Below are 20,580 nucleotides of genomic sequence, written 5' to 3'. Positions count from 1 at the left end.
GCGCGGTCTAGTGGTTAGGATATCTGGCTTTCACAAAGAAGGCCCGGGTTCGATTCTCGGCTTCGGAAAGTTCGGTCTCATGGTGTAATGGTTAGCACTCTGGACTTTGAATCCAGCGATCTGAGTTCAAATCTCGGTGAGACCTTGCTTTTTATTTTTGCTAATGCAGCAAAGCTCGCAACGACGAACCTGTCCACGAACAGACACCGGTACTAGCGCTCATTCCCTTGGCGCCATCTGTGGCATGGTCTAGTGGCTAGGATATCTGGCTTTCACCAAGAAGACCTGGGTTTCATTCCCGGTGTTGGAAAGTGCCGTCTCATGGTGAAACAGCTACCACTCTGGACTCTGAATCTAGGAAACCAAGTCCAATTCTCGGTGAGAGCTTGCTTTTTATTTTTGCTAATGCAGCGAAAGCTGGCAACGACGAAACTGTCCACGATTAGACACCGGTACCAGCGCTCGTTCTCTTGCCTTCATCTCCGGCGTGGTCTAGTGGCTAGGATATCTGGCTTTCACCCAGAAGGCCCGGGTTCGATTCCCGGCGTCGGAAAGTGCGGTCTCATGGTGTAACGGTTAGCACTCTGGACTCTGAATCCAGCGATCCGGGTTCGAATCTCGGTGAGACCTTGCTTTTAATTTTTGCTAATGCAGCAAAAGCTGGCAACGACGAAACTGTCAGCAAATAGACCGCGGTACTGATGCTCGCTGCCTTGAGCCATCTCCGGCGTGGTCTAGTGGCTAGGCTATCTGGCTTTCACCAAGAAGGCCCGGGTTTCATTCCCGGTGTTGGAAAGTGCGGTATCATGGTGAAACAGCTAGCACTCTGGACTCTGAATCTAGGGAACCGAGTTGAAATCTCGGTGAGACCTTGCTTTTTATTTTTGCTAATGCAACAAAAGCTGGCAACGGCGAAACTGCCCGCGAATAGACTCCAGTACTAGCGCTCGTTCTCTTGTCGCCATCTCCGGCGTGGTCTAGTGGCTAGGATATTTGGCTTTAACCCAGAAGGCCCAGCTTCATTTCCCGGCGTCGGAAAGGCGGTCTCATGGTGTAATGGTTAGCACTCTGGAGTTTAAATACAGCGATTCGGGTTCAAATCTCGGTGAGACCTTGCTTTTTATTTTTCCTAATGCAGCAAAAGCTGGCAACGACGAAACTGTCCACGATTAGACACCGGTCCCAGCGGTCGTTCTCTTGCCTTCATCTCCGGCGTGGTCTAGTGGCTAGGATATCTGGCTTTCACCCAGAAGGCCCGGGTTCAATTCTCGGCGTCGGAAAGTGCGGTCTCATGGTGTAATGGTTAGCACTCTGGACTTTGAATCCAGCGATCTGAGTTCAAATCTCGGTGAGACCTTGCTTTTTATTTGTGCAAATGCAGCAAAGCTGGCAACGACGAAACTGTCCACGAACAGACACCAGTACTAGAGCTCATTCCCTTTGCGCCATCTGTGGCATGGTCTAGTGGCTAGGATATCTGGTTTAAACCAAGAAGGCCCGGGTTTCATTCCCGGTGTTGGAAAGTGCGGTCTCATTGTGAAACAGCTAGCACTCTGGAGTCTGAATCTAGGGAACTGAGTTCAAATCCCGGTGAGACCTTGCTTTTTATTTTTGCTAATGCAACAAAAGCTGGCAACGGCGAAACTGTCCGCGAATCGACTCCAGTACTAGCGCTCGTTCTCTTGTCGCCATCTCCGGCGTGGTCTAGTGGCTAGGATATTTGGCTTTAACCCAGAAGGCCCAGGTTCGATTTCCGGCATCGGAAAGTGCGGTCTCATGGTGTAATGGTTAGCACTCTGGTGTCTAAATACAGCGATTCGGGTTCAAATCTCGGTGAGACCTTGCTTTTTATTTTTCCTAATGCAGCAAAAGCTGGCAACGACGACGCTGTCCACGAATAGACCGCGGTACCGATGCTCGCTCCCTCGAGCCATCTCCGGCGTGGTCTAGTGGCTAGTATATCTGGCTTTAACCAAGAAGGCCCGGATTCAATTGCCGGCGTTGGAAAGTGTGTTCTGTTGGTGTATTGGTTAGCACTCTGAACTCTCAATCCAGTGATCTGAGTCCAAATCTCGGTGAGGCGTTGCTTTTTATTTTTGCTGATGCAGCGAAAGCTGGCAACGACGAAACTGTCCATGATTAGACACCAGTACCAGCGCTCGTTCTCTTGCCTTCCTCTCCGGCGTGGTCTAGTGGCTAGGATATCTGGCTTTCACCCAGAAGGCCCGGGTTCGACTCTCGGCGTAGGAAATTGCGGTCTCATGGTGTAACGGTTAGCACTCTGGACTCTGTATCCAGTGATTCGAGTTCAATTCTCGGTGAGACCTTGCTTTTTTATCTTTGCTAATTCAGCAAAAGCTTTCAACGACGAAACTGTCAACGAATAGACCACGGTACCGATGCTCGCTGCCTTGTGCCGTCTTCGGCGTGGTCTCCCACTTCCGGCCACGACAGTGAACGGACGTGTTTATCATGTGCTCCCGCGTAGGGGCGGTTTCAGCGGCCCGTGTGGGCCGCGGTATCAGGTGTACCGAAAAGCCAGGCGAAGATTTCCAGGTTGTTCTGCCTCAGCTGCCTTCAGGTGATTCCGTTTTGCACACGGTTTTTTTGCACGGAAACTTGAAAGCCAGGCCATATCGAGTGGAGCATGTCCGAGACAGCCTTGCTCGTCTTTCGCTGCTGCCGGAAGTGGTTGCCCTAGGGGCATACCAAATGAATCATGTATGGGCAGTGACGTTCAAGGATGATGAGGGTAAAAAGAAGATGCTGGCGGCGGAGTCTTTTGATCTAAAGGACCATCGCTGTATGGTGGTTGACCCCCGTGATCGAGGTGTGCGGCTGAAGTTGTACTGGCTTCTTCATGGCGTGCCGGACGAGGCTGTGCGAGTCGCCTTAACGCCCTACGGAAAAGTGACCGAGATAAGCAGAGATAAATGGAAGGTGCAGGGTTGCAATGATAAAGGTTCAACCACGCGGTCGGTCACGCTGAGGCTACACGCGGGCGTGTCCGTGGACGACCTGCCACACCAACTGCGAGTTGCGGAGGATATGGCGCTCGTCGTAATTCCAGGCAGAGCACCGCTATGCCTCCGATGCCGGGCTATCGGACACATTCGACGGGATTGCCGCGTGCCGCGCTGTGGGGTCTGTCGTCGCTATGGCCACGATGACGCCCACTGTGTGAGGTCGTACGCCAGCATTGCGGGCCCAGGCCAAACAGACGAAGTGTCTGAACACCTGATGGATGCCGTGGATGCCGAAGAAGCGAGCAGGGAAGACGGTTATACGGAAGGCCCTGCCACGCCCCCTGAACAGTCTTCTGGGGCCGCACTGGAATCTACCAATAAAGGCGACAAGCACTCTGGTGCGCCAGGAACGAATTTAGACACGGCAGCAGTAGAGAACGACGCTACAGCAGCGAGCAAGTCATCTTCAGCTGCGCGAGAGGGCGGCCCGGAAGCAACGGACGCCGAGATGTCCAAGGCCGGTGCTATCGCTTTTAAGCGAGCTCGTGAAACACCTGACCGTACCGGAAATGTTGACACGTCGGCCATCAATGAACCTCCAACAAAGACGGCGACTGGTCGTCGGCCCACCTTTAAACCACGACCAAACCTGTCTCCTGACCGTAGGGGCACTCAAACGTCGGCCCCGCCGTAGCGGAGGAGACGTTCCGAGGCTTTCTACGCTGAGCACACGCAACCACTGTTGCGACGTGAGTATGACACCTGACGAAACAACCTTCAAGAAATGGCGACTAACTTTAAAACTGGTATTTGCATCGCGACGTTGAACTCAAGAGGCCTGTGTTCGCGCAGGAGACAATGCCAGATTAGTCGCATTTTGTTAGAAAACGACATAGACCTCCTGGCTGTACAAGAAACTAAAATGGAAAGTGAAGAACAAACGGAGCAAATGGTTCAAGTTTTTCGCTCTAGGTACAATGTCTGCGTTTGTCATGCTGTTGGGCGGTCAGGAGGCTGTGTCGTTTTCATACGTAGTAGTATCGCGGTTGTTGAAAATGTGTCTACCTGCGATAGCGGTAGGCTGGTTGTGTGCGACTTCAGTGTTTCTGGAATGCCTTGGCGCGTTGTGTGTGTTTATGCACCGAATAGATCGCACGAACGGGAATTTTTTTTCAGAGCGATTGAAGGATTCTTGAAAACGGAAAGAAATGTTGTGGTTCTAGGGGACTTCAATTGTGTCTGTAGAGCTGAGGATAAGACAACGAGCTTCAATGTGCGCGATAGAAGCGCTGAGCTGTTGAATAAAATAGTGAACGAGACAGGGCTGGAAGATGTCGGTTATGTAATGACGCGAGAGGGTGAAGTAGGATATACGCACTTTCAAGGTCATTCGCACGCGAGGTTAGACAGAATATATTTGTCGGCAAAGTTGGTGCCACTATGCTCATCTTATCAAATTCAACATCTTAGTTTTAGTGATCATTGTCTGGTCAAGGTCAACATTGGCGAAAAACGTAAGGCTGCGAAGTTTAATTGGTTTCTATGGAAATTTAATGAAAAGCTGCTGCAAGATGAAATATTTGTCACAAAAACCAAAGAATGTCTTTCAAATGCTCTTCGTTTGGAGACCAATAACTTCATAGCTGTGTGGGAGCAAATGAAGTGTGATATAAAGATGATAGCGATTGAAAGAGCCTGTGTATTACGTAATCGGGAAAGGCAACAAGAGAGGCAGTTACAAAGCGAACTAGACTACATGTTAAGCGTAGAAAATGAAGTGCCGGGAAAATTTAAGAAAGAAATAAAGGAGGCGAAAGCAAAGCTCGAATTCATCGACGACGAAAAGTACCGCGGAGCAATGATAAGGGCTCGCACTGAACGGCTGTGGATGGGTGAAACGCCCACTAAGCGGGTGCTCAGTGAAGAAAAGAAACATGCAGCAAACAAAGAGATAAATGAAATTCGATACCGCAATTACATTACCCGGGACCGCGAACAGATAAAGCACGCCTTTGTCGAGTTTTATACGCAACTCCTTAGCCATACAATCAATGACCCCGAACGATTCAAAGAGGACTTTCTGACCCTTATGCCGAGATTGGAAGACTCTGAGCGGGAGCTACTGGAAGTAGAAATCACTGTGGCAGAAATTGAATCAGCTATAGATAACCTGGGTAACGGCAAGTCACCAGGGCCGGATGGGCTTGGTGCTGCCATATACAAATTTTTTAAGACAGAAATGGCACTGGCATTACACCGAGTGATCAGAGAATGCTACGACAAGCAGCAAACACCTCATTCATTTAGGACAGCACACGTAGTATTAATCCCCAAAACTGATGACCCCGCAAAGCTACTTTCAGTGGAATCCTACCGACCTATCAGTTTGAGCAACACTGACTATAAAATATACACGAAGGTCCTAGCAAGACGGCTCCAAAGTGTTGTCACATCCCTTGTCGGCCCGCATCAGACATGTGGGATTAAGGGCAGAACCATATTCACAAATATACACGTAACCAGAAGTATTCTAGAATGCTGTGATGCAAATAATGACCGCGTGGCCATGATTCAGCTAGACCTGCACAAAGCGTTCGATAAAGTCGTACATGAAATTTTGTTTTTATTGCTGGAACATGTGAATGTAGGAACTGTCATTACAGAAGGCGTTAGAATGGTGTATCATGACTGCAGGGCTAATTTAGTAATCAACAAAGAAGTAAGTGCTTCAATTCCTGTGCGCTCGAGCGTGAAGCAAGGTTGTGCCTTGTCGCCACTCCTTTTCGCGCTTTACTTAGAGCCCTTCTGTTTACGAATACTTGCATCACCAAGTATAAGAGGGTATACGTTTCTGACCAGTGGAATTAGAATTTTAGCCTATGCTGATGACGTCGCAGTGTTTTGCAGTGACAAAGAAAGTGTGCAAGAAGTTGTACGAATAGCTAGGGAATTCTGTGCAGCAACGGGCAGCGCAATCAGTTGGCCAAAATGTCTAGGCGTTTGGCATGGCCAGTGGCAAAGCACACCCGAAGTTTACTGTAACATGAATTGGAAAATCATGCCCGGAAAGTACCTCGGTGTGCCTTTGGATCACTACCGCAATGCTACGGAGTATTGGTCTGAGGAACGTCAACGCATTAAAAATTGTACTGATAAGTGGGGAGGTCGCAATTTATCAATGTTTGCAAAAGCGTCCGTGTGCAATGTATTTCTGATTGCAAAAGTGTTTTATGTATTACAAGTGTTAACCATGACCCGCACTTCGGTCCAGAAAATGCACCGAGTATTCGCGACCTTTATATGGGGGTCGCAGTGGGAGCGCACGAGCCGGTGCAATTTATTTCATAGGGTAAAATATGGTGGTCTGGGGCTTTTGCATTTGTTTTTTAAGCAGTTGGTGAGCAGATTCATGTTCGCTCGAGATCAAACTGACAATTTCTTGAGAACTGTGATCCAAGCAAGACTGCAGACCCCCTTATCTGATTTCGTCGTGTCATCTTTTTCCTTCGAAGCTGGACCACTCAGTCCTTATTTGCGAGAAGTAGTTACAGCTACACGCCTGCTCAAGGAAAGATTTTCGTACGAATACTTGTCCGACGTGACTAAAAAGAAACTGTATCGTGACCTTCTTGATGTCTTCCTGCCAGTGCCCGTCTACCGAGCTTCGTGCAGGCTAGGTTCTGAGCGTGACGTGTTTAAACGTGTTAAGAGAATGCCGGTCAGACCCTCTGTCAAAACATTCTTCTTTCAAGTGCATACCGGCACTCTCCCTGTACTGCCATGGCTAAAAAGTAAAGGGCTTTTTGTACCGTGGTCCGTCAACTGTCTAATCTGCGGCAAACCAGAAACGATAAATCATATCTTTCTCGACTGCCATGATGCTGTGTTCTTGTGGGACGTACTACAACGGACTATAAAAAAAGAACTACCTATCAACGCTTTTGGAATCCGTTTTCTTCCGTGTGCAGCTGCAGGGGAAGTGCCGAGTGACATGTTAATGTTGCTTTGCATGCATAGTGTGTGGAGGACAAGAATGGATGTTCGACATATGCGTGTAGACGCACGTTCAGCGAGAGACTATTTTGTTGAGAGTATGCTGTATACACGAGACGTGTTTAAAGCGCTGCCTGAACCCCCCGAGTGGTTACCTGTGCTCGACCAATTGGCTTCTGTGAAGCCTTTTTAAACCAAGTGCACTGGCCAAGTTGAAGCTGGTGTTTTAGTAAGTGTACATATTTTGTATGTATTTCCTTTGCTTGTGGTTATTAAAAGGCAATAAAGAAAAAAAAAAAGTCTCATGGTGTAACGGTTAGCACTCTGGACTCGGAATCAAGCGACCCGAGTTCAAATCTCGGTGAGACCTTGCTTTTTATTTTTGCTAATGCAGCAAAAGCTGGCAACGACGAAACTGTCAGCGAATAGACTCCAGTACTAGCGCTCGTTCTCTTGTCGCCATCTCCGGCGTGGTCTAGTGGCTAGGATATTTGGCTTTCACCCGGAAGGCCCAGGTTCATTTCCCGGCGTCGGAAAGTGCGGTCTCATGGTGTAACGGTTAGCACTCTGGAGTCTTAATACAGCGATTCGGGTTCAAATCTCGGTGAGACCTTGCTTTTTATTTTTCCTAATGCAGCAAAAGCTGGCAACGACGAAACTGTCCACGATTAGACACCAGTCCAGCGCTCGTTCTCTTGCCTTCATCTCCGGCGTGGTCTAGTGGCTAGGATATCTGGGTTTCCTTCAGAAGGCCCGGGTTCGATTCCCGGCGTCGGAAAGTGCGGTCTCATGGTGTAACGGATAGCACTCTGGACTCGGAATCAAGCGACCCGAGTTCAAATCTCGGTGAGACCTTGCTTTTTATTTTTGCTAATGCAGCAAAAGCTGGCAACGACGAAACTGTCAGCGAATAGACCGCGGTACCGATGCTCGCTGCCTTGAGCCATCTCCGGCGCGGTCTAGTGGCTAGGATATCTGGCTTTCACAAAGAACGCCCGGGTTCAAATCCCGGCGTCGGAAAGTGCGGTCTCATGGTGTAACGGTTAGCACTCTGGACTCTGAATCCAGCGATCCGAGTTCAAATTTCGGTGAGACCTTGTTTTTTTTATTTTTGCTAAGGCAGCGAAAGCTGGCAACGACGAAAGTGTCAGCGAATAGACCGCGGTACCAATGCTCGTTCTCTTGCCTTCATCTCCGGCGTGGTCTAGTGGCTAGGATATCTGGCTTTCACCCAGAAGGCCCGGGTTCGATTCCCGGCGTCGGAAAGTGCGGTCTCGTGGTGTAACAGTTAGGACTCTGGACTCTGAATCCAGCCATCCGAGTTCAAATCTCGGTGAGACTGCTTTTTATTTTTGCTGATGCAGCAAAAGCTGGAAACAACGAAACTGTCAGAGAATAGACCGCGGTACCGATGCTCGCTCCCTCCAGCCATCTCCGGCGTGGTCTAGTGGCTAGGATATCTGGCTTACACCCAGAAGGCCCGGGTTCGATTCCCGGCATCGGAAACTGTGGTCTATTGGTGTAATGGTTAGCACTCTGCACTCTGCATCCAGCGATCTGAGTCCAAATCTCGGTGAGACCTTGCTTTTTATTTTTGCTAATGCAGCGAAAGCTGGCAACGACGAAACTGTCCACGATTAGACACCGGTACCAGCGCTCGTTCTCTTGCTTTCATCTCCGGCGTGGTCTAGTGGCTAGGATATCTGGCTTTCACAGAGAAGGCCCGGGTTTGATTCTCGGCGTCGGAAAGTGCGGTATCATGGTGTAATGGTTAGCACTCTGGACTTTGAATCTAATGATCTGAGTTCAATCTCGGTGAGACCTTGCTTTTCATTTTTGCTAATGCAGCAAAACTGGCAATGACGAAACTGTCCGCGAACAGACACCGGTGCCTGCGCTCATTCCCTTGGCGCCATCTTGCATTGTCTAGTGGCTAGGATATCTGGCTTTCACCAAGAAGGCCCGGGTTTCATTCCCGGTGTTGGAAAGTGCGGTCTCATGGTGTAACAGCTAGCACTCTGGACTCTGAAACCAGGGAACCGAGTTCAAATCTCGGTGAGACCTTGCTTTTTATTTTTGCTAATGCAACAAAAGCTGGCAACGGCGAAACTTTGCGCGGATAGACACCGGTACTAGCGCTCGTTCTCTTGTCGCCATCTCCGGCGTGGTCTATTCGTTAGAATTTCTGGCTTTCACCCAGAAGGCCCGGGTTTGGTTCCCCGCGTCGGAAAGTGCGGTCTCATAGAATAACGGTTAGACTCTGGAGTCTAAATACAGCGATTCGGGTTCAAATCTCGGTGAGACCTTGCTCTTTATTTTTCCTAATGCAGCAAAAGCTGGCAACGACGACGCTGTCCACGAATAGACCGCGGTACCGATGCTCGCTCCCTCGAGCCATCTCCGGCGTGGTCTACTGGCTAGGATATCTGGCTTTCACCCAGAAAGCCCGGGTTCGATTCCCGGCGTCGGAAAAGGCGGTCTCATGGTGTAACGGTTAGCACTCTGGACTCTGAATCCAGCGATCCGAGTTTAATTCTCGGTGAGATCTTGCTTTTTTATCTTTGCTAATGCAGCAAAAGCTGGCAACGACGAAACTGTCAACGAATAGACCGCGGTACCGATGCTCGCTGCCTTGAGTAATTTTCGGCGTGGTCTAGTGGCTAGGATATCTGGCTTTCACCCAGAAGGCCCGGGTTCAATTCCCGGCGTCGGAAAGTGCGGTCTCATGGTGTAACGGTTAGCACTCTGGACTCTGAATCCAGCGATCTGAGTTCAAATAACGGTGAGACCTTCCTTTCATTTTTGCTAATAAAGCAAAGCTGGCAACGACAAACCTGTCCACGAACAGACACTGGTACTAGCGCTCATTCCCTTGGCGCTATCTGTGGCATGATCTAGTTGCTAGGATATCTGGCTTTCACCAAGATGACCCGGGTTTCATTCCCGGTGTTGGAAAGTGCGGTCTCATGGTGAAACAGCTACCACTCTGGACTCTGAATCTGGGAAACCAAGTCCAATTCTCGGTGAGACCTTGCTTTTTATTTTTGCTAATGCAGCGAAAGCTCGCAACGACGAAACTGTCCACGATTAGACACCGGTACCAGCGCTCGTTTTCTTGTCGTCATCTCCGGGGTGGTCTAGTGGCTAGGATATCTGGCTTTCACCCAGAAGGCCCGCGTTCGATTCTCGGCGTCGGAAAGTGCGGTCTCATGGTGTAACGGTTAGCACTCTGGACTCTGAATCCAGCGATCTGAGTTCAAATCTCGGTGAGACCTTGTTTTTTATTTTTGCTAATGCAGCAAAAGCTGGACGACGAAACTGTCAACGAATAGACCGCGGTACCGATGCTCGCTCCCTCGAGCCATCTCTGGCGTGGTCTAGTGGCTAGCATATCGGGCTTTCACCCAGAAGGCCCGGGTTCGATTCCTGGCGTCGGAAAGTGTGGTCTATTGGTGTAATGGTTAGCACCCTGCATTCAGCGATCTGAGTTCAAATCTCAGTGAGACCTTGCTTTTTATTTTTGCTAATGCAGCGAAAGCTGGCAACGACTAAACTTTCCACGTTTAGACACCGGTACCAGCGCTAGTTCCCTAACCGCCATCTCCGGCGTGGACAAGTGGCTAGGAAATCTGGCTTTCACCCAGAAAGCCCGGGTTCGATTCCCGGCGTCGGAAAGTGCGGTCTCATGGTGTAACGGTTAGAACTCTGGACTCTGAATCCAGCAATCCGAGTTCAAATCTCGGTGAGACCTTGCTTTTAATTTTTGCTAATGCAGCAAAAGCTAGCAACGACGAAACTGTCAGCGAATAGACCACGGTACGGATGCTTGCTGCCTTGAGCCATCTCCGGCGCGGTCTAGTAACTAGGATATCTGACTTTCACAAAGAAGGCCCGGGTTCGATTCCCGGCGTCGGAAAGTGCGGTCTCATGGTGTAACGGTTAGCACTCTGGACTCTGAATCCAGCGATCCGAGTTCAAATCTCGGTGAGAACTTGTTTTTTATTTTGACTAATGCAGCAAAAGCTGGCAACGACAAAACTGTCAGTGAATAGACCGCGGTACCAATGCTTGCTGCCTTGAGCCATCTCCGGCGTGGTCTAGTGGCTAGGATATCTGGCTTTCACCAAAAAGGCCCGGGTTTCATTCCCTGCGTTGGAAAGTGCGGTATCATAGTGTAACGGTTAGCACTCTGGACTCTGAATCGAGCGATCTGAGTTCAAATCTCGGTGAGACCTTGCTTTTTATTTTTGCTAATAAAGCAAAGCTGGCAACGACAAACCTGTCCACGAACAGACACCGGTACTAGCGCTCATTCCCTTGGCGCCATCTGTGGCATGATCTAGTTGCTAGGATATCTGGCTTTCACCAAGAAGACCCGGGTTTCATTTCTGGTGTTGGAAAGTGCGTTCTCATGGTGAAACAGCTACCACTCTGGACTCTGAATCTGGGAAACCAAGTCCAATTCTCGGTGAGACCTTGCTTTTTATTTTTGCTAATGCAGCAAAAGCTCGCAACGACGAAACTGTCCACGATTAGACACCGGTACCAGCGCTCGTTTTCTTGTCGTCATCTCCGGCGTGGTCTAGTGGCTAGGATATCTGGCTTTCACCCAGAAGGCCCGCGTTCGATTCTCGGCGTCGGAAAGTGCGGTCTCATGGTGTAACGGTTAGCACTCTGGACTCTGAATCCAGCGATCTGAGTTCAAATCTCGGTGAGACCTTGTTTTTTATTTTTGCTAATGCAGCAAAAGCTGGACGACGAAACTGTCAACGAATAGACCGCGGTACCGATGCTCGCTCCCTCGAGCCATCTCTGGCGTGGTCTAGTGGCTAGCATATCGGGCTTTCACCCAGAAGGCCCGGGTTCGATTCCTGGCGTCGGAAAGTGTGGTCTATTGGTGTAATGGTTAGCACCCTGCATTCAGCGATCTGAGTTCAAATCTCAGTGAGACCTTGCTTTTTATTTTTGCTAATGCAGCGAAAGCTGGCAACGACTAAACTTTCCACGTTTAGACACCGGTACCAGCGCTAGTTCCCGAACCGCCATCTCCGGCGTGGACAAGTGGCTAGGAAATCTGGCTTTCACCCAGAAGGCCCGGGTTCGATTCCCGGCGTCGGAAAGTGCGGTCTCATGGTGTAACGGTTAGAACTCTGGACTCTGAATCCAGCAATCCGAGTTCAAATCTCGGTGAGACCTTGCTTTTAATTTTTGCTAATGCAGCAAAAGCTAGAAACGACGAAACTGTCAGCGAATAGACCACGGTACGGATGCTCGCTGCCGTGAGCCATCTCCGGCGCGGTCTAGTGACTAGGATATCTGACTTTCACAAAGAAGGCCCGGGTTCGATTCCCGGTGTCGGAAAGTGCGGTCTCATGGTGTAACGGTTAGCACTCTGGACTCTGAGGCCAGCGATCCGAGTTCAAATCTCGGTGAGAACTTGTTTTTTATTTTGACTAATGCAGCAAAAGCTGGCAACGACGAAACTGTCAGTGAATAGACCGCGGTACCAATGCTTGCTGCCTTGAGCCATCTCCGGCGTGGTCTAGTGGCTAGGATATCTGGCTTTCACCAAAAAGGCCAGGGTTTCATTCCCTGTGTTGGAAAGTGCGGTATCATAGTGTAACGGTTAGCACTCTGGACTCTGAATCCAGTGATCTGAGTTCAAATCTCGGTGAGACCTTGCTTTTTATTTTTGCTAATAAAGCAAAGCTGGCAACGACAAACCTGTCCACGAACAGACACCGGTACTAGCGCTCATTCCCTTGGCGCCATCTGTGGCATGATCTAGTTGCTAGGATATCTGGCTTTCAACAAGAAGACCCGGGTTTCAATCCCGGTGTTGGAAAGTGCGGTCTCATGGTGAAACAGCTACCACTCTGGACTCTGAATCTGGGAAACCAAGTCCTATTCTCGGTGAGACCTTGCTTTTTATTTTTCTAATGCAGCGAAAGCTGGCAACGACGAAACTGTCCACGATTAGACACCGGTACCAGCGCTAGTTTTCTTGTCGTCATCTCCGGTGTGGTCTAGTGGCTAGGATATCTGGCTTTCACCCAGAAGGCCCGCATTCGATTCCCGGCGTCGGAAAGTGCGGTCTCATGGTGTAACGGTTAGCACTCTGGACTCTCAATCCAGCGATCTGAGTTCAAATCTCGGTGAGACCTTGTTTTTTATTTTTGCTAATGCAGCAAAAGCTGGCAACGACGAAACTGTCAGCGAATAGACCGCGGTACCGATGCTCGCTGCCTTCTGCCATCTCCAGCGTGGTCCAGTGGCTAGGATATCTGGCTTTCACAAAGAAGGCCCGGGTTCGATTCTCGGCGTCAGAAAGTGTGGTCTCATCGTGTAATGGTTAGCACTCTGGACTTTGAATCCAGCGATCTGAGTTCCAATCTCGGTGAGACCTGGCTTTTTTTTTTTGCTAATGGAGCATGGCTGGCAACGACGAAACTGTCCGGAAACGGACTCCAGTACTAGCGCTCGTTCTCTTGTCGCCATCTCCGGCGTGGTCTAGTGGCTAGAATATTTGGCTTTCACCCAGAAGGCCCGGGTTCAATTCCCGGCGTCGGAAAGTGCGGTCATGGTGTAACGGTTAGCACTCTGGAGTTTAAATACAGCGATCCGAGTTCAAATCTCGGTGAGACCTCTTTTTATTTTTGCTAATGCAGCAAAAGCTGGCAACGACGAAACTGTCCACGAATAGACACCGGTACCAGCGCTCGTTCTCTTGTCGTCATCTCCGGCGTGGTCTAGTGGCTAGGATATCTGGCTTTCACCCAGAAGGCCCGGGTTCGATTCCCGGCGTCGGAAATTGCGGTCTCATGGTGTAACGGTTAGCACTCTGGACTCTGAATCCAGCGATCCGAGTTTAATTCTCGATGAGATCTTGCTTTTTTTATCTTTGCTAATGCAGCAAAAGCTGGCAACGACGAAACTGTCAACAAATAGACCGCGGTACCGATGCTCGCTGCCTTGTGCCGTCTTCGGCGTGGTGTAGTGGCTAGGATTTCTGGCTTTCACCAAGAAGACCCAGGGTTCGATTCCCGGCGTCGGATTGTGCGGTCTCATGGTGTAATGGTTAGCACTCTGGACTCTGAATCCAGCGATCCGAGTTCAAATCTCGGTGAGACCTTGCTTTTTACTTTTGCTAATGCAGCAAAAGCTGGCAACGATGAAACTGTCAACGAAAAGACCGCGGTACCGATGCTCGCTCCCTCGAGCCATCTCTGGCGTTGTCTAGTGGGTAGCATATGTGGCTTTCACCCAGAAGGCCCGGGTTCGATTCCCGGCGTCAGAAAGTGTGGTCTATTGGTGTAATGGTTAGCACTCTGCACTCTGCATCCAGCGATCTGAGTTCAAATCTCGGTGAGACCTTGCTTTTTATTTTTGCTAATGCAGCGAAAGCTGGCAACGACTAAACTTTCCACGTTTAGACACCGGTACCAGCGCTCGTTCTCTTGCCGTCATCTCCGGCGCGGTCTCGTGGCTAGGATATCTGGCTTTCACCCAGAAGGCCCGTGTTCGATTCCCGGCGTCGGAAATTGCGGTCTCATGGTGTAACGGTTAGCACTCTGGACTCTGAATCCAGCGATCCGAGTTTAATTCTCGGTGAGATCTTGCTTTTTTATCTTTGCTAATGCAGCAAAAGCTGGCAACGACGAAACTGTCAACGAATAGACCGCGGTACCGATGCTCGCTGCCTTGTGCCGTTTTCGGCGTGGTCTATTGGCTAGGATATCTGGCTTTCACCAAGGAGACCTGGGTTCGATTTCGGCGTCGGAATGTGCGGTCTCATGGTGTAATGGTTAGCACTGTGGACTCTGAATCCAGCGATCGGAGTTCAAATCTCGGTGAGACCTTGCTTTTTATTTTTGCTAATGCAGCAAAAGCTGGCAACGACGAAACTGTCAGCGAATAGACCGCGGTACCGATTCTCGCTGCCTTGAGCCATCTCCGGCGTGGTCTAGTGGCTAGGATATCTGGCTTTCACAAAGAAGGCCCTGGTTCAATTCTCAGCGTCGGAAAGTGCGGTCTAATGGTGTAATGGTTAGCACTCTAGACTTTGAATCCAGCGATCTGAGGTCAAATCTCGGTGAGACCTTGCTTTTTATTTTTGCTAATGCAGCAAAGCTGGACCGACGAAACTGTCCGTGAACAGACACCGGTACTAGCGCTCATTCCCTTGGCGCCATCTCTGGCATGGTCTAGTGGCTAGGATATCTGGCTTCCACCAAGAAGGCCCGGGATTCATTCCCGGTGTTGGAAAGTGCGGTCTCATGGGGAAATAGCTAGCACTCTGGACTTTGATACTGGGGAAACGAGTCCAATTCTCGGTGAGACCTTGCTTTTTATTTTTGCTAATGCAGCGAAAGCTGGCAATGACGAAACTGTCCACGATTAGACACTGGTACCAGCGCTCGTTCTCTTGCCTTCATCACCGGCGTGGTCTAGTGGCTAGGATATCTGGCTTTCACCCAGAAGGCCCGGGATCGATTTCCGGCGTCGCAAAGTGCGGTCTCATGGTGTAATGGTTAGCACTCTGGACTTTGAATCCAGCGATCTGAGTTCAAATCTCGGTGGGACCTTGCTTTTTATTTTTGCTAATGCAGCAAAGCTGGCAACGACGAAACTGTCCGCGAACAGACTCCAGTACTTGCGCTCGTTCTCTTGTCGCCATCTCCGGCGTGGTCTAGTGGCTAGGATATTTAGCTTTCACCCAGAAGGCCCGGGTTCGATTCCCGGCGTCGGAAAGTGCGGTCTCATGGTGTAACGGTTAGCACTCTGGAGTTTAAATACAGCGATCCGAGTTCAAATCTCGGTGAGACGTCTTTTTATTTTTGCTAATGCAGCAAAAGCTGGCAACGACGAAACTGTCCACGAATAGACACCGGTACCAGCGCTCGTTCTCTTGTCGTCATCTCCGGCGTGGTCTAGTGGCTAGTATATCTGGCTTTCAACCAGAAGGCCCGGGTTGGATTCCCGGCGTTGGAAATTGCGGTCTCATGGTGTAACGGTGAGCACTATGGGCTTTGAATCCAGCGATCCGAGTTCAATTCTCGGTGAGACCTTGTTTTTTTATCTTTGCTAATGCAACAAAAGCTGGCAACGACGAAACTGTAAACGAATAGACCGCGGTACCTATGCTCGCTGCCTTGTGCCGTCTTCGGCGTGGTGTAGTGGCTAGGATTTCTGGCTTTCACCAAGAAGACAAGGGTTCGATTCCCGGCGTCGGATTGTGCCGTCTCATGGTGTAATGGTTAGCACTATGGACTCTGAATCCAGCGATCCGAGTTCAAATCTCGGTGAGACCTTGCTTTTTATTTTTGCTAATGCAGCAAAAGCTGTACGACGAAACTGTCAACGAATAGACCGCGGTACCGATGCTCGCTCCCTCGAGCCATCTCTGGCGTGGTCTAGTGGCTAGCATATCTGGCTTTCACCCAGAAGGCCCGGGTTCGATTCCCGGCGTCGGAAAGTGTGGTCTATTGGTGTAATGGTTAGCACTCTGCACTCTGCATCCAGCGATCTGAGTTCAAAGCTCAGTGAGACCTTGCTTTTTATTTTTGCTAATGCAGCGAAAGCTGGCAACGACTAAACTTTCCACGTTTAGACACCGGTACCAGTGCTCGTTCCCTTGCCGCCATCTCCGGCGTGGTCTAGTGGCTGGGATATCTGGCTTTCACCCAGAAGGCCCGGGTTCGATTACTGGCGTCGGAAAGTGCGGTCTCATGGTGTAACGGTTAGCACTCTGGACTCTGAATCCAGCGATCCGAGTTCAAATCTCGGTGAGACCTTGCTTTTAATTTTTGCTAATGCAGCAAAAGCTGGCAACGACGAAACTGTCAGCGAATAGACCACGGTACGGACGCTCGCTGCCTTGAGCCATCTCCGGCGCGGTATAGTGGCTAGGATATCTGGCTTTCACAAAGAAGGCCCGGGTTCGATTCTCGGCGTCGGAAAGTGCGGTCTCATGGTGTAACGGTTAGCACTCTGGACTCTGAATCCAGCGATCCGAGTTGAAATCTCGGTGAGACCTTGTTTTTTATTTTTGCTAATGCAGCAAAAGCTGGCAACGACGAAACTGTCAGCGAATGGTCCGCGGTACCAATGCTTGCTGCCTTGAGCCATCTCTGGCGTGGTCTAGTGGCTAGGATATCTGGCTTTCACAAAGAAGGCCCGGGTTCGATACTCGGCTTCGGAAAGTTCGGTCTCATGGTGTAATGGTTAGCACTCTGGACTTTGAATCCAGCGATTTGAGTTCAAATCTCGGTGAGACCTTGCTTTTTATTTTTGCTAAAGCAGCAAAGCTGGCAACGACAAACCTGTCCACGAACAGACACCGGTACCAGCGCTCGTTCTCTTGCCTTCATCTCCGGCGTGGTCTAGTGGCTAGGATATCTGGCTTTCACCAAGAAGACCCGGGTTTCATTCCCGGTGTTGGAAAGTGCGGTCTCATGGTGAAACAGCTACCACTCTGGACTCTGAATCTAGGAAACCAAGTCCCATTCTCGGTGAGACCTTGCTTTTTGTTTTTGCTAATGCAGCGAAAGCTGGCAACGACGAAACTGTCCGCGATTAGACACCGGTACCAGCGCTCGTTCTCTTGTCGTCATCTCCGGCGTGGTCTAGTGGCTAGGATATCTGGCTTTCACACAGAAGGCCCGCGTTCGATTCCCGGCGTCGAAAATGGCGGTCTCATGGTGTAACGGTTAGCACTCTGGACTCTGAATCCAGCGATCTGAGTTCAAATCTCGGTGAGACCTTGTTTTTTATTTTTGCTCATGCAGCAAAAGCTGGCAACGACAAAACTGTCAGCGAATAGACCGCGGTACCGATGCTCGCTGCCTTCTGCCATCTCCAGCGTGGTCCAGTAGCTAGGATATAGGCTTTCACAAAGAAGGCCCGGGTTCGATTCTCGGCGTCGGAAAGTGCGGTCTCATTGTGTAATGGTTAGCACTCTGGACTTTGAATCCAGCGATCTGAGTTCAAATCTCGGTGAGACCTTGCTTTTTATTTTTGCTAATGCAGCAAAGCTGGCAACGACGAAACTTTCCGCGAACTGACTCCAGTACTAGCGCTCGTTCTCTTGTCGCCATCTGCGGCGTGGTCTAGTGGCTAGGATATTTGGCTTTCACCCAGAAGGCCCGGGTTCGATTCCCGACGTCGGAAAGTGTGGTCATGGTGTAACGGTTAGCACTCTGGAGTTTAAATACAGCGATACGAGTTCAAATCTCGGTGAGACCTCTTTTTATTTTTGCTAATGCAGCAAAAGCTGGCAATGACGAAACTGTCTTCGAATAGTCACCGGTACCAGCGCTCGTTCTCTTGTCGTCATCTCCGGTGTGGTCTAGTGGCTAGGATATCTGGCTTTCACGCAGAAGGCCCGGGTTCGATTCCCGGCGTCGGAAATGGCGGTCTCATGGTGTAACGGTTAGCACTCTGGACTCTGAATCCAGTGATCCGAGTTTAATTCTCGGTGAGATCTTGCTTTTTTATCTTTGCTAATGCAGCAAAAGCTGGCAACGACGAAACTTTCAACGAATAGACCGCGGCACCGATGCTCGCTGCCTTGTGCCGTCTTCGGCGTGGTCTAGTGGCTAGGATATCTGGCTTTCACCAAGAAGACCCGGGTTCGATTCCCGGCGTCGGATTGTGCGGTCTCATGGTGTAATGGTTAGCACTGTGGACTCTGAATCCAGCGATCCAAGTTCAAATCTTGGTGAGACCTTGCTTTTTATTTTTGCTAATGCAGCAAAAGCTGGCAACGACGAAACTGTCAGCGAATAGACTCCAGTACTAGCGCTCGTTCTCTTGTCGCCATCTCCGGCGTGGTCTAGTGGCTAGGATATTTGGCTTTCACCCGGAAGGCCCAGGTTCATTTCCCGGCGTCGGAAAGTGCGGTCTCATGGTGTAACGGTTAGCACTCTGGAGTCTTAATACAGCGATTCGGGTTCAAATCTCGGTGATACCTTGCTTTTTATTTTTCCTAATGCAGCAAAAGCTGGCAACGACGAAACTGTCCACGATTAGACACCAGTCCAGCGCTCGTTCTCTTGCCCTCATCTCCGGCGTGGTCTAGTGGCTAGGATATCTGGGTTTCCTTCAGAAGGCCCGGGTTCGATTCCCGGCGTCGGAAAGTGCGGTCTCATGGTGTAACGGTTAGCACTCTGGACTCTGAATCCAGCGACCCGAGTTCAAATCTCGGTGAGACCTTGCTTTTTATTTTTGCTAATGCAGCAAAAGCTGGCAACGACGAAACTGTCAGCGAATAGACCGCGGTACCGATGCTCGCTGCCTTGAGCCATCTCCGGCACGGTCTAGTGGCTAGGATATCTGGCTTTCACAAAGAAGGCCCGGGTTCAATTCCCGGCGTCGGAAAGTGCGGTCTCATGGTGTAACGGTTAGCACTCTGGACTCATAATCCAGCGATCCGAGTTCAAATTTCGGTGAGTCCTTGTTTTTTTATTTTTGCTAAGGCAGCGAAAGCTGGCAACGACGAAAGTGTCAGCGAATAGACCGCGGTACCAATGCTCGTTCTCTTGCCTTCATCTCCGGCGTGGTCTAGTGGCTAGGATATCTGGCTTTCACCCAGAAGGCCCGGGTTCGATTCCCGGCGTCGGAAAGTGCGGTCTCGTGGTGTAACAGTTAGCACTCTGGACTCTGAATCCAGCGATCCGAGTTCAAATCTCGGTGAGACCTTGCTTTTTATTTTTGCTAATGCAGCAAAAGCTGGAAACAACGAAACTGTCAGAGAATAGACCGCGGTACCGATGCTCGCTCCCTCCAGCCATCTCCGGCGTGGTCTAGTGGCTAGGATATCTGGCTATCACCCAGGAAGCATGGGTTCGATTTTCGGCGTCGGAAAGTTCGGTTTCATGGATTAATGGTTAACACTCTGGAGTCTAAATACAGCGATCCGAGTTCAGTTCTCGGTGAGACCTTGCTTTTTTATTTTTGCTAATGCAGCAAAAGTTGGCAACGACGACGCTGTCCGCGAATAGACATTGGTACCAGCGCTTGTTCTGTGGCCGTCATTTCCGGCGTGGTCTAGTGACTAGGATATCTGGCTTTCACAAAGAAGGCCCGGTTTCGATTCTCAAAGTCGGAAAGTGCTGTCTCATGGTGTAATGGTTAGCACTCTGGATTTGGAATCCAGCGATCTGAGTTCAAATCTCGGTGAGACCTTGCTTTTTATTTTTTCTAATGCAGAAAAGCTGGCAACGACGAAACTGTCAACGAATAGACCGCGGTACCGATGCTCGCTGCCTTGTGCCATCTTCGGCGTGGTCTAGTGGCTAGGATATCTGGCTATCGCCAAGAAGGCCCGGGTTCGATTCCTGGCGTCGGAATGTGCGGTCTCATGGTGTACTGGTTAGCATTCTGGACTCTGAATTCTGCGATTCGAGTTCAAATCTTGGTGAGACCTTGCTTTTTTATTTTTGCGAATGCAGCAAAAGTTGGCAACGACGACGCTGTCCGCGAATAGACATCGGTACCAGCGCTCGTTTTCTTCTCGCCATCTCCGGCATGGTCTAGTGGCTAGGATATCTGGCTGTCACCCAGGAAGCCCGGGTTCGATTTTCGGCGTCGGAAAGTGCGGTCTCGTGGATTAACGGTTAGC

The 20,580-nt window shown here is 50.1% G+C and overlaps 2 protein-coding genes and 53 non-coding genes across 55 annotated transcripts in view; all 55 read left to right on the top strand.

Moving 5' to 3' along the window:
• LOC119182706 (uncharacterized) overlaps window positions 1–2,387 on the top strand; it is a 168,776-nt gene extending 166,389 nt beyond the window's left edge. The window contains exon 2 of the mRNA XM_075887905.1: window positions 2,353–2,387. Within this exon, the coding sequence (XP_075744020.1) occupies window positions 2,353–2,387 (35 nt within the window). The remainder of the gene's footprint in view (window positions 1–2,352) is intronic.
• On the top strand, window positions 74–145 carry TRNAQ-UUG (transfer RNA glutamine (anticodon UUG)). Its single transcript has one exon. It is a non-coding gene; the product is annotated as a tRNA-Gln (tRNA).
• Window positions 482–553, top strand: TRNAE-UUC (transfer RNA glutamic acid (anticodon UUC)). The gene has a single exon. It is a non-coding gene; the product is annotated as a tRNA-Glu (tRNA).
• Window positions 559–630, top strand: TRNAQ-CUG (transfer RNA glutamine (anticodon CUG)). The gene has a single exon. It is a non-coding gene; the product is annotated as a tRNA-Gln (tRNA).
• TRNAE-UUC (transfer RNA glutamic acid (anticodon UUC)) lies at window positions 1,209–1,280 on the top strand. The gene has a single exon. It is a non-coding gene; the product is annotated as a tRNA-Glu (tRNA).
• On the top strand, window positions 1,286–1,357 carry TRNAQ-UUG (transfer RNA glutamine (anticodon UUG)). The gene has a single exon. It is a non-coding gene; the product is annotated as a tRNA-Gln (tRNA).
• Window positions 2,179–2,250, top strand: TRNAE-UUC (transfer RNA glutamic acid (anticodon UUC)). Its single transcript has one exon. It is a non-coding gene; the product is annotated as a tRNA-Glu (tRNA).
• TRNAQ-CUG (transfer RNA glutamine (anticodon CUG)) lies at window positions 2,256–2,327 on the top strand. Its single transcript has one exon. It is a non-coding gene; the product is annotated as a tRNA-Gln (tRNA).
• Window positions 2,388–2,454: 67 nt separating the features above from the next.
• On the top strand, window positions 2,455–20,445 carry LOC142802845 (uncharacterized). The gene is made up of 2 exons (XM_075887904.1): window positions 2,455–3,526; window positions 20,411–20,445. The coding sequence occupies exons 1-2, from the start codon at window positions 2,473–2,475 to the stop codon at window positions 20,443–20,445; spliced, it is 1,089 nt and encodes a 362-aa protein (XP_075744019.1). The 5' UTR covers window positions 2,455–2,472.
• On the top strand, window positions 7,258–7,329 carry TRNAP-CGG (transfer RNA proline (anticodon CGG)). Its single transcript has one exon. It is a non-coding gene; the product is annotated as a tRNA-Pro (tRNA).
• Window positions 7,666–7,737, top strand: TRNAE-UUC (transfer RNA glutamic acid (anticodon UUC)). Its single transcript has one exon. It is a non-coding gene; the product is annotated as a tRNA-Glu (tRNA).
• On the top strand, window positions 7,743–7,814 carry TRNAP-CGG (transfer RNA proline (anticodon CGG)). The gene has a single exon. It is a non-coding gene; the product is annotated as a tRNA-Pro (tRNA).
• TRNAQ-CUG (transfer RNA glutamine (anticodon CUG)) lies at window positions 7,985–8,056 on the top strand. Its single transcript has one exon. It is a non-coding gene; the product is annotated as a tRNA-Gln (tRNA).
• Window positions 8,153–8,224, top strand: TRNAE-UUC (transfer RNA glutamic acid (anticodon UUC)). The gene has a single exon. It is a non-coding gene; the product is annotated as a tRNA-Glu (tRNA).
• On the top strand, window positions 8,393–8,464 carry TRNAV-UAC (transfer RNA valine (anticodon UAC)). Its single transcript has one exon. It is a non-coding gene; the product is annotated as a tRNA-Val (tRNA).
• TRNAE-UUC (transfer RNA glutamic acid (anticodon UUC)) lies at window positions 9,359–9,430 on the top strand. The gene has a single exon. It is a non-coding gene; the product is annotated as a tRNA-Glu (tRNA).
• TRNAQ-CUG (transfer RNA glutamine (anticodon CUG)) lies at window positions 9,436–9,507 on the top strand. The gene has a single exon. It is a non-coding gene; the product is annotated as a tRNA-Gln (tRNA).
• On the top strand, window positions 9,602–9,673 carry TRNAE-UUC (transfer RNA glutamic acid (anticodon UUC)). The gene has a single exon. It is a non-coding gene; the product is annotated as a tRNA-Glu (tRNA).
• On the top strand, window positions 10,086–10,157 carry TRNAE-UUC (transfer RNA glutamic acid (anticodon UUC)). The gene has a single exon. It is a non-coding gene; the product is annotated as a tRNA-Glu (tRNA).
• TRNAQ-CUG (transfer RNA glutamine (anticodon CUG)) lies at window positions 10,163–10,234 on the top strand. Its single transcript has one exon. It is a non-coding gene; the product is annotated as a tRNA-Gln (tRNA).
• On the top strand, window positions 10,639–10,710 carry TRNAQ-CUG (transfer RNA glutamine (anticodon CUG)). The gene has a single exon. It is a non-coding gene; the product is annotated as a tRNA-Gln (tRNA).
• Window positions 10,881–10,952, top strand: TRNAQ-CUG (transfer RNA glutamine (anticodon CUG)). The gene has a single exon. It is a non-coding gene; the product is annotated as a tRNA-Gln (tRNA).
• Window positions 11,531–11,602, top strand: TRNAE-UUC (transfer RNA glutamic acid (anticodon UUC)). Its single transcript has one exon. It is a non-coding gene; the product is annotated as a tRNA-Glu (tRNA).
• TRNAQ-CUG (transfer RNA glutamine (anticodon CUG)) lies at window positions 11,608–11,679 on the top strand. Its single transcript has one exon. It is a non-coding gene; the product is annotated as a tRNA-Gln (tRNA).
• TRNAQ-CUG (transfer RNA glutamine (anticodon CUG)) lies at window positions 12,084–12,155 on the top strand. The gene has a single exon. It is a non-coding gene; the product is annotated as a tRNA-Gln (tRNA).
• On the top strand, window positions 12,568–12,639 carry TRNAQ-CUG (transfer RNA glutamine (anticodon CUG)). Its single transcript has one exon. It is a non-coding gene; the product is annotated as a tRNA-Gln (tRNA).
• TRNAE-UUC (transfer RNA glutamic acid (anticodon UUC)) lies at window positions 12,975–13,046 on the top strand. Its single transcript has one exon. It is a non-coding gene; the product is annotated as a tRNA-Glu (tRNA).
• Window positions 13,052–13,123, top strand: TRNAE-CUC (transfer RNA glutamic acid (anticodon CUC)). The gene has a single exon. It is a non-coding gene; the product is annotated as a tRNA-Glu (tRNA).
• Window positions 13,294–13,365, top strand: TRNAQ-UUG (transfer RNA glutamine (anticodon UUG)). Its single transcript has one exon. It is a non-coding gene; the product is annotated as a tRNA-Gln (tRNA).
• Window positions 13,459–13,530, top strand: TRNAE-UUC (transfer RNA glutamic acid (anticodon UUC)). The gene has a single exon. It is a non-coding gene; the product is annotated as a tRNA-Glu (tRNA).
• On the top strand, window positions 13,698–13,769 carry TRNAE-UUC (transfer RNA glutamic acid (anticodon UUC)). Its single transcript has one exon. It is a non-coding gene; the product is annotated as a tRNA-Glu (tRNA).
• Window positions 13,775–13,846, top strand: TRNAQ-CUG (transfer RNA glutamine (anticodon CUG)). The gene has a single exon. It is a non-coding gene; the product is annotated as a tRNA-Gln (tRNA).
• TRNAQ-CUG (transfer RNA glutamine (anticodon CUG)) lies at window positions 14,020–14,091 on the top strand. Its single transcript has one exon. It is a non-coding gene; the product is annotated as a tRNA-Gln (tRNA).
• TRNAQ-CUG (transfer RNA glutamine (anticodon CUG)) lies at window positions 14,505–14,576 on the top strand. The gene has a single exon. It is a non-coding gene; the product is annotated as a tRNA-Gln (tRNA).
• TRNAQ-UUG (transfer RNA glutamine (anticodon UUG)) lies at window positions 15,473–15,544 on the top strand. The gene has a single exon. It is a non-coding gene; the product is annotated as a tRNA-Gln (tRNA).
• On the top strand, window positions 15,638–15,709 carry TRNAE-UUC (transfer RNA glutamic acid (anticodon UUC)). Its single transcript has one exon. It is a non-coding gene; the product is annotated as a tRNA-Glu (tRNA).
• On the top strand, window positions 15,879–15,950 carry TRNAE-UUC (transfer RNA glutamic acid (anticodon UUC)). Its single transcript has one exon. It is a non-coding gene; the product is annotated as a tRNA-Glu (tRNA).
• TRNAQ-UUG (transfer RNA glutamine (anticodon UUG)) lies at window positions 15,956–16,027 on the top strand. Its single transcript has one exon. It is a non-coding gene; the product is annotated as a tRNA-Gln (tRNA).
• Window positions 16,199–16,270, top strand: TRNAQ-CUG (transfer RNA glutamine (anticodon CUG)). The gene has a single exon. It is a non-coding gene; the product is annotated as a tRNA-Gln (tRNA).
• Window positions 16,362–16,433, top strand: TRNAE-UUC (transfer RNA glutamic acid (anticodon UUC)). The gene has a single exon. It is a non-coding gene; the product is annotated as a tRNA-Glu (tRNA).
• TRNAQ-CUG (transfer RNA glutamine (anticodon CUG)) lies at window positions 16,682–16,753 on the top strand. The gene has a single exon. It is a non-coding gene; the product is annotated as a tRNA-Gln (tRNA).
• On the top strand, window positions 16,924–16,995 carry TRNAQ-CUG (transfer RNA glutamine (anticodon CUG)). Its single transcript has one exon. It is a non-coding gene; the product is annotated as a tRNA-Gln (tRNA).
• On the top strand, window positions 17,166–17,237 carry TRNAQ-UUG (transfer RNA glutamine (anticodon UUG)). The gene has a single exon. It is a non-coding gene; the product is annotated as a tRNA-Gln (tRNA).
• On the top strand, window positions 17,651–17,722 carry TRNAQ-CUG (transfer RNA glutamine (anticodon CUG)). Its single transcript has one exon. It is a non-coding gene; the product is annotated as a tRNA-Gln (tRNA).
• On the top strand, window positions 17,892–17,963 carry TRNAQ-UUG (transfer RNA glutamine (anticodon UUG)). The gene has a single exon. It is a non-coding gene; the product is annotated as a tRNA-Gln (tRNA).
• TRNAE-UUC (transfer RNA glutamic acid (anticodon UUC)) lies at window positions 18,057–18,128 on the top strand. The gene has a single exon. It is a non-coding gene; the product is annotated as a tRNA-Glu (tRNA).
• Window positions 18,296–18,367, top strand: TRNAE-UUC (transfer RNA glutamic acid (anticodon UUC)). Its single transcript has one exon. It is a non-coding gene; the product is annotated as a tRNA-Glu (tRNA).
• Window positions 18,373–18,444, top strand: TRNAQ-CUG (transfer RNA glutamine (anticodon CUG)). The gene has a single exon. It is a non-coding gene; the product is annotated as a tRNA-Gln (tRNA).
• On the top strand, window positions 18,539–18,610 carry TRNAE-UUC (transfer RNA glutamic acid (anticodon UUC)). Its single transcript has one exon. It is a non-coding gene; the product is annotated as a tRNA-Glu (tRNA).
• TRNAQ-CUG (transfer RNA glutamine (anticodon CUG)) lies at window positions 18,616–18,687 on the top strand. The gene has a single exon. It is a non-coding gene; the product is annotated as a tRNA-Gln (tRNA).
• On the top strand, window positions 19,024–19,095 carry TRNAE-UUC (transfer RNA glutamic acid (anticodon UUC)). Its single transcript has one exon. It is a non-coding gene; the product is annotated as a tRNA-Glu (tRNA).
• Window positions 19,101–19,172, top strand: TRNAQ-CUG (transfer RNA glutamine (anticodon CUG)). The gene has a single exon. It is a non-coding gene; the product is annotated as a tRNA-Gln (tRNA).
• On the top strand, window positions 19,510–19,581 carry TRNAE-UUC (transfer RNA glutamic acid (anticodon UUC)). The gene has a single exon. It is a non-coding gene; the product is annotated as a tRNA-Glu (tRNA).
• Window positions 19,587–19,658, top strand: TRNAQ-CUG (transfer RNA glutamine (anticodon CUG)). Its single transcript has one exon. It is a non-coding gene; the product is annotated as a tRNA-Gln (tRNA).
• TRNAP-UGG (transfer RNA proline (anticodon UGG)) lies at window positions 20,073–20,144 on the top strand. Its single transcript has one exon. It is a non-coding gene; the product is annotated as a tRNA-Pro (tRNA).
• Window positions 20,446–20,580: the final 135 nt, after the last annotated feature.

Source organism: Rhipicephalus microplus, chromosome 3 (genome assembly GCF_043290135.1).
Source record: "Rhipicephalus microplus isolate Deutch F79 chromosome 3, USDA_Rmic, whole genome shotgun sequence".
NCBI lineage: Eukaryota > Metazoa > Arthropoda > Arachnida > Ixodida > Ixodidae > Rhipicephalus > Rhipicephalus microplus.
The sequence above is the reverse complement of the archived record's forward strand: the minus strand, read 5'-3'. Positions and strand labels throughout refer to the sequence as shown.